General features: G+C 38.9%; 1 protein-coding gene across 2 annotated transcripts; it reads right to left on the bottom strand.

Annotated features, from left to right (window-relative positions):
- Nucleotides 1–2,362: 2,362 nt before the first annotated feature.
- Nucleotides 2,363–7,172, bottom strand: LOC108664321 (UDP-glucosyltransferase 2). 2 transcript variants are annotated; one of them, XM_047884402.1, is made up of 6 exons: nucleotides 6,208–7,172; nucleotides 5,839–5,965; nucleotides 5,356–5,445; nucleotides 4,407–4,530; nucleotides 3,732–3,951; nucleotides 2,363–3,467 (listed from the first exon to the last, which is right to left on the bottom strand). In XM_047884402.1, exons 1-6 carry the CDS (start codon nucleotides 6,897–6,899, stop codon nucleotides 3,182–3,184), a joined length of 1,539 nt encoding a protein of 512 aa, XP_047740358.1. In that variant the 5' UTR covers nucleotides 6,900–7,172; the 3' UTR covers nucleotides 2,363–3,181. The 2 variants fall into 2 exon arrangements, with proteins under 2 accessions (XP_047740358.1, XP_018006382.1); XM_018150893.2 differs by having other exon boundaries at nucleotides 5,356–5,454.
- Between the last annotated feature and the right edge of the window lie 775 nt (nucleotides 7,173–7,947).

Below are 7,947 nucleotides of genomic sequence, written 5' to 3' on the forward strand. Positions count from 1 at the left end.
TCATATTATAAAGTAACACCGGGCGGGCTCACGGAGCAACGAACTACTCGCTCGAGCTCTGGACGCGCGCACTGGTGCGGCCAGGGCTCAGGCTCTCAGCCTCCCACCCCCCAGCCATAATTTGAGAAAAACTTAGACAGTTACTGAAAAAACACACAGATTCTCCCAGATTCTGTTAAAAAAACCCAGAACACATATTTCATCAAAATACATTGTATTTTTGCTTACTTCCTATGTAATAGTATATATTCGGCTGCTTCTATATTGATGTTCTCTCTTTTTTTTTTGTTTAAGACGCTGTTCATATGGTTGATAGCAGGTTCCATCTACAACGTCTTTCACAACGACTGTGATGATGTCGAAGTCGATAATGGAAGAAGATTTTTGAGTTATTGTCGACAATGAAGTGAAATTTTCTAGGCATATTGAAGCTCAAGTTAATGAAGCCAATAAACAACTTGGACTGACCAGACGCTCTTGCGAGTACATACATGCAGAAGCGATGAAACTGTTGTTTTTCGCTGTCGTTCGCCCGAACCTAGAGTTTGGAAACGCCATGTGATCAGCAAAACTAGAAAATGACAAAAATTTAGACGAGAGTGTTGAAAGACGTGCATCAAGGATAATTCCGGGGTTAAAAGGCAAGCTTTGTGAATAAAAGTTTGAAATTATGAAGCTTCCGAGCCTCTGTTTTCAACGTCTGCGTAGTGACCTCATTGAAGTACATATACAAGTATACCTAGTACCTACGGTTTATACAAGGTCCCAGAAGGATTACTAGAATTTGAAACACGAACCAACACCAGGGCCACGGCTATAAACTAAAAAATTTCGTAACACATACATGCGACAACATTTGTCTCCCTGATAGCATCGTTGAGGCTCCGAGTATGAATGCCTACACGAACAGACTAGACGAAGCTATGCAGGAACATATGTTCAGTCTTGAAATGCCTAGCACCTTACGAGTCTTGCAATAAGTCCAGCAGCTATCTCAATCAATCGTCAGTTATGGAAAGATCGCGTTCCGAAGGCCAGATCCCTTGTGAATCAAGTCACGAAAAGTGCAGAATCTGCAACAGGCCATGGGCCTATTTCTTCAATGCTGACACTTCTATTCTAACTCTTATGTTAATTTATTGTTTTGCTAACTCTTATGTTAATTTAACAGCACCGATAGTTACAAAAGCAACAGTGAGCTCAACGTAACGCACGACACAACTATAACTCATCACTTGTCAATAGCGAGCGCGGTAATGTGCAGTGTGCGCTGAGACTGAGAGTCTGAGACTTCAGAGAAGTCGAAAACCTTTGCTTTGATTGGTTATGAACCCGGGGCCATACTTTCAAAATTCGCTAAGTGAACGTAAGTACTTACGGACTATTTTATTGTCTATGATAGGTAGATTTTGCTTGAAAGGCCGTCAATGATTGGCTGATGAACTTACGATCTCTTAACTTTTTTGAAAGTATGGCCCCGGGTCAATACCCGATTACTCCGTGCGCCACTATATATTATATATATAGACTCTAAACCACTAGCGACTGTCAGCTAGGAAATATAGGGACAGTCTGACGGTTAGTGCGTCGCTCCATTTGTTTTGTATTGACTGCTGCTACTACAAAAATAATAAATACTGTACGAGTCATGATTAATACGTGCCATTATAATAATCCCTATAATAAACCTGAATTACTCCCAGAAACTAATGTTGTTTTTTAATTTTCATGCAATAAAGAAGGTTGCAGACTTCTTCAAAACTTGAACTACATTAGTCTTACTGGCACAACCATAAGCCGTCAACTCACATGCCACCTACATCTGGAGGACCTAAGAACCAAATGCGGGAGGCTCACAATGAGACCATCACCCGAGCAACATTGGAGGCCTGCACCAGCATAGTTATGCGGTGCCCTGACCCATCGAGACTGGTGATAGCTAAGGCCTACATTATCAAGAGCGAGTCTCCAGCTATCAACTTCCCAACTACAGAATTCGTCCGGACGCTGAAATTATTTTCAGAGTTATTTAAAGCTAATAGTTTGAACTGCATCCACAATACCATTGATTTGTGCCACTGTCATTTTCAAAAGTTAAATTTCAAGTGATGCAAAACCCTTTCACCTGCTTGATAATGAATATTGTATGTTCGAAGCGTTGCATTCCATTAAAATGCCATTTGATAACCAGCTTTTTTATATCTTGGTGCTAGCAAGAAATCTTCTGCGACTCATTGAAAAAACGTAAAAAAAACGTGTAAACGTGAAAAACGTTAATACGTATAAAGCATGCTCTGGGCTTCAAGCTAACACACATATATAACATACACATATTTTTTCTCAAACGAAATTTTCCATAATTTTGAATTTCGTGATTACTTCTATCCTAAATATCATTTATATTATTATATTACGTTTGGAATTTTTGGGACTATCATTCCCAGAGCACCCTGCGTTTACTTCAACCTGGAATTTTCACTGAAAGGAAAAAATCTTATACAAAATTCCACTTTTTTATGTGAACAAAAATTATCAAATGCAATAGGTCACTCAGGAAGTCATCAAATTTTTATTGTCCTGGGAGCAACATCACTCAAATTGTTAAGCCAATCAGCCCAAGAAATTAATTTTAAAATATCTGGCAGGCGAATGAAATTACAACCTTCGTCTCCCTCATGAATTTTTGAGTGGGATATTCACCTTATTAACTTGGCAGATGGGACGACGTTAATTTGTAAACTTTAATAACGCTGTCGACAGAAAATTTTCATGATTTGTATCAGTCGGAGGGAATTTTTTGATTCTTTAATTTACCTCTGTATGTGAACTCTGGACGTTATCAATATTAATTATGATTTAAATGTCATTCGCTCAGTATTGAGTGAAGGAAATGATTATTGGTATAAAAAAGTTCAAGGACAAATGCATGGAAGATTTTTTTCTGAAATTGCACATAATTCGAAATTGGAAATTATCGTGCGGTGCTCCAGGGATTATTAGATATACCAGAACTAAAATATTCAATTAGGTGATGAAATTAAATTTTCCTAACAAAAAATACCATTTGTAAATTTCCAGCAAATGCATATACAAACCTTTAAACTCGAAACATTGTTTGAGAACAAGTGATTTAAACAACAAAATTTTCGGTCAGTATTTTCTTCGTTTAGTCTCAGAGAAGTTAATTAATTTTAGTCTTCTGGGGTTTGACTTTTCCAAAGCACAAGTTTACGAAGTAGAGCAGGATGCATTTAGCCAGTCTGTACACAAGGTATGTGCAGACAGCGAGGAACAGCAGCACATCTGCACAGATGTACTGCAGGAAGTGCAGACGCTGGCCGGGGTACTGCAGGTGCGGCGCCCCACCGTGCCGGATGACGTACTCTACCCACCACACGGCGCGGTCCGCGGGACTCTCCTTCTGATCCTGCAGGACGGCGGACGTGCGACGCACGCGCTCCGAGTAGCTGTAGGGTGAAAAAATACAGTTAGAAAGAAACATGAGATACAAAGATATACATATTCTGATGGTTTGTAGAGCTCAAAGATCGATTTTGTGCCTTAATTCGTCTTCATTTTTTGCCAATTTATTATATTAGTTTGATGATCAGATGCCACATCCGAACGCCTGGACACATCTATATGCATACCGGAAAGCCACTTTGCGCCTGCAGTGGGCACGTGTATCACGATGACATAACATTAATCGAATCCTTACCTAATGAACTCACCTTGTGTCGTTAACGAGGATATAGAGAGCATCAACAATTTGGTCCGCGGTGACCGTGTTCCATGACAGCGAAATTGCGACTTTCTGGCGCACCATCCGCGCGGCATTGCGGTGCTGGTCGAAGGCGATTGGTACGGCGAGCACTGGTACGCCGTGGTACTTGGCCTCCTGCGCACCCATGATGCCGCAGTGCGAGATGAACACTCGAGTTTTCGGGTGGCCTGTTCGAAGAATGTTTAGATTTTATTTTTACGATTACAAAAAATTGTCGTCACTGAATACCTAACACGTTAGTGACGAGACCAAAGATGACCAAAGTGTTTGATGGAACTGTTGGAGCTGTTGAAACGGCTGTGATATCACAGCCAAAACTTTTATTTCGCTATTTAGATAAAAAGGCTTGCCATTTCATCATTTTGATGAACTTCTGTACCATGTTTATTTTCTCTGCGCTTGAGGATCTCGTTGTCGGTAGCGTCCAAAGAAAATTTCAGAAAAGAACTAAAAAAATTAAGTAACATTTTTATTTATCACTTCAGATTGTAACGAAAGATTGTCAGTTAAGCGGATTTTAATTTATTTAATAGTTATTTTTCAATGTAATATAAAGCGATTTGGATTTCATAATTAGAATACAATTGCTAGGACACATGTTAACTAAAAGTCGAACTCTTACCCAGAATGTCCTGCTGGGGAAGCCATGGCCTCGTGAGGACGTTGGGGGGAAGGTCGAGGTCGTCCGCCTCATATTTCCATATGATTTTCTGTGGCAGCCTTCGGAAAGCTTCCACAAACTCCATCTTGCGGATGGAAAAAATTTGGGCGCAAATTTGATTTTTTTAATTCATTGTAAATGAGTCTTCGTAAGTTGGGATAAATTTTTAATTTTTTAAGATATCTTGTCGGGGAACAATACTTTGGTGTGAATTGGAATGATTTTATAAAGAGTTCCTTCTATTCGAATCTCACAAAGTTAGGACTTCTGCAACGTATCAGAATTTTAAAATCTCTATGATTTGTCTGAAATAAATGAAGGCGAAGGCTGAAACATTTTTGTTATATTTTTATCAAATTTCCCAAGTGGTTCGGCTAAAATTTTTGTATTTCTTCATTTCTGAATAAAGGATTTAGTATGTTTATTGAATTTACATGCACTCCCTAACAAAATTTAGAACGTGCTGCACGACCCTGCATTAGGGCCGCCTGGGACTTGGGGAGCACGCAAATCAGCTTCTCCATGCCCGCTTCAGCTCAGGGTTCAGAGGGTCGCCTATGGGCAACTTGATAGCTCGGTATGACTCGGATCGGCCAACCCTTGTCATTCTGTCAGACGACCTTAAATTCGGATAAAAGATTCTGACCAGAAACTGATTTCGATTTCGATTGGGTGACCAAGCAGACCCAAAATAACTTTGCGCTGAGTGTACTGCCTGTTCGGCCGAAGTCTAGGCAGTCCCGAATTTTGTTAGCGCTGTTGGTATTCAAGTGGACCATAGACATATTTGTATAAGGCCACAATCTTAACCGAACAGCAAAAACGCTGTTTCAAATATTCATTTTCCTCCTTTAAATAATCATTTAACTCTATATTAAGCATATTTGTATTGTGAGTCTCTGTGACTAACTTTTGCCCGCGCTGGAATGTCAGAGCTCCTGGCGTAGCTGCCGAGGCTGAAGTAGATGACGCCGTGGTCGCCGCTGCTGGCGACGAACTCCTCCAAGTCCTGTGGCAAAAAATATTTTTGTTCTAAACATTGCTTTGGGGGAATCACAACTGCGAAATATTATTGATTGATAAAAAAGTTTCATTTTATATTAGCGTTGAAAGAGAAATGTCAGCTTGAAAATAACTAGTTTTCTTCATTCATTATATTCGGTATTGTTTTAAATGTTAAACTTGTTGAAAATTTCAGGCTTGGATCAATAGTTGTCCAAAATATATATTAGATTTATATACGAACCAATTTTTTCATCAAAGCTTGGACTGCGATTTTGCCCGTTCTAGATAGTTTATAGATTTTGCGCATTCATTAGTGAAACATAAGTGACTATAAGAATGTTTAATCTGAAATTATGAGAAAAAAGCGCTTGAAAATCTCTAGGCATACCTGGGGCAGAGGCTCGGGAGTGTGGGCATTCAAAGTGCCGATTTCCACTTGGTTGGGCAGGAGGGGCAATGGGTTGTCCAGGGCGTGGTGGCCGTTGATGAGGGTGAGGGAGGCTTGTCCGTAGAACCTTGTAAGGTTTGTGCTCAATTGATTAACATATTGGAATATATTATAAAATATCTTATATGATAATTAAATTAAGCAAGAAGTTCATGAATATCACTTAGACATTCGCAGTTGTTTATCACTTGGATCAATCGTAATATTAAATTCAATTAACTTGAAATAAAACATAAAATTTAAATTACATATCCATAGGAATTATGCGGCCTTCCGCGACAGAAAATTTCTATCGGGCAAAACACCAACCTTGAGATGTCACCAATCCCAGGGAAATAATTCTCTAGAAAACTGGACTCAAATTTGTACCAGGAACTCAAATCTCCGTGGTATAAATTCCACAAGTCTAACACGTTCATGCATCGCTCGTAGAAACTCATGTGCTCATCGTACGGCATTAAAATGGATGGCACCACAGAGGGTGGCAGCCAGTTCCCGGAGAAAGCAGTCGCGAAATATTCAACACCCGCATTCTGTATCAGTATGAGTGGTCCCGTGAAGTTTATTGCGTACGGCAAGACAATACTGTTTCCACCGGCCGATGTAATGATGGCGTCGAACTCGTGGCGGTTATCGAATAGTTTTTTATTATCTTGGTTTTCCCACAACCGAGTTCCGATCCTTGCTATTTCAGCATAGAAAACGTCGAAGGCGGCTTCAAGGTCTACCATGTCGAATGCGTTACCTTTCAACGGAGGTTCCCCTTCCATAATGTTTACGTTTACAAAATTTGGATGAGTAAAAGAAGAATCATGGAAGGTCAGAAACGTGACTGAATGGTTAGCTTCAACCAAATGCCGTGCAATCTTCGTGTAGAAAAAATGAACTGAATCGCTCTCTAAAAGGAGGGCCATTAGAATCTTGTAGCTGCACACTTGTTTTGGCACCGTGAACAGCAACACTAAATAAACTGATAAGTGCAATGTGTCAATCGACCTCATTTTATGTGAGATGATCGAATAATTTTATCCAGTAATACCACCAAAGAGTATTCGGATTACTTATCTATATCATATATTCGCGGAAACTTATAGCAGTGTACAAGTTATTTAGTGACTTCCTTGGAGGAACGCGTTTATCAAACTGATGATAGAGTTCATCATCCCGCTGTCTACTAACGAAGCAAAGTAGAGGAGCGAATATTCTAGGGACAACTGATAGCTTATCAGAGTTCGGCAGCTGGGCGAGTGTTCTGTACTGTTGCGAGTCAAACTATAAGTCTATAGACTGAATTTATTATAACCAAATGGTTGTTCATAAGATAATAAAGAGGATAATAAGAGGTTGTTCATAAAATATCCTCGATTTCTAGATTTTGTAAACATAAATTAAACTGGAAAATAAATTTTAATCAAATAAATTTATTATTATTATTATTAAAATGTAATCAAAAAGCAAAGAAAGCAAATTCACATAATATTCATCTCATTCCTTCATCGATAAAAATCCGGGAATTTAACATTTTTTTCACTCTTAAATTCCTGTTTGGTCTGCGATTAAAGCAAACGAATGATAAGAATACGTGTACACAGGACAATTTAATATACTGCTGATGATTATATGACGAAAAAGGCTATTCTATTTGTGTGACAATTATATATAAGATGAGTTAACGTACCTACTCTAAAAAATTCTAAAAAACTTGACGCGTTTAACTAAGAAGTTCTCTGCAAATCTATTCTTTGGAGAAGAGTCAACATAATTAATGAAGAATAGTTACCATGGTTAACGATTATGATAGCCAGATAAATAAAGTTTCGGTATAAGACTTAAGCCATGAACTATTTGAATGTAAGTCACGTGATTAATTGATGCGCTTCAGTGATAATTGCTGAATGCCAGACAGTGTTTGGTTATCGTCTTTATGATGTGAAAATTACGATAGTGACAATCGGTGTCTCATTCTTTCGAGACGCGGTTACTATGCAGCGTTGACTGAGAATTTTAGCCTGAATTTTATTGACGTGACATTAAATTGAAAGCCTCATG

Source organism: Hyalella azteca, unplaced genomic scaffold (assembly GCF_000764305.2).
Source record: "Hyalella azteca isolate HAZT.00-mixed unplaced genomic scaffold, Hazt_2.0.2 contig15388, whole genome shotgun sequence".
Classification (NCBI taxonomy): Eukaryota; Metazoa; Arthropoda; class Malacostraca; order Amphipoda; family Hyalellidae; genus Hyalella; species Hyalella azteca.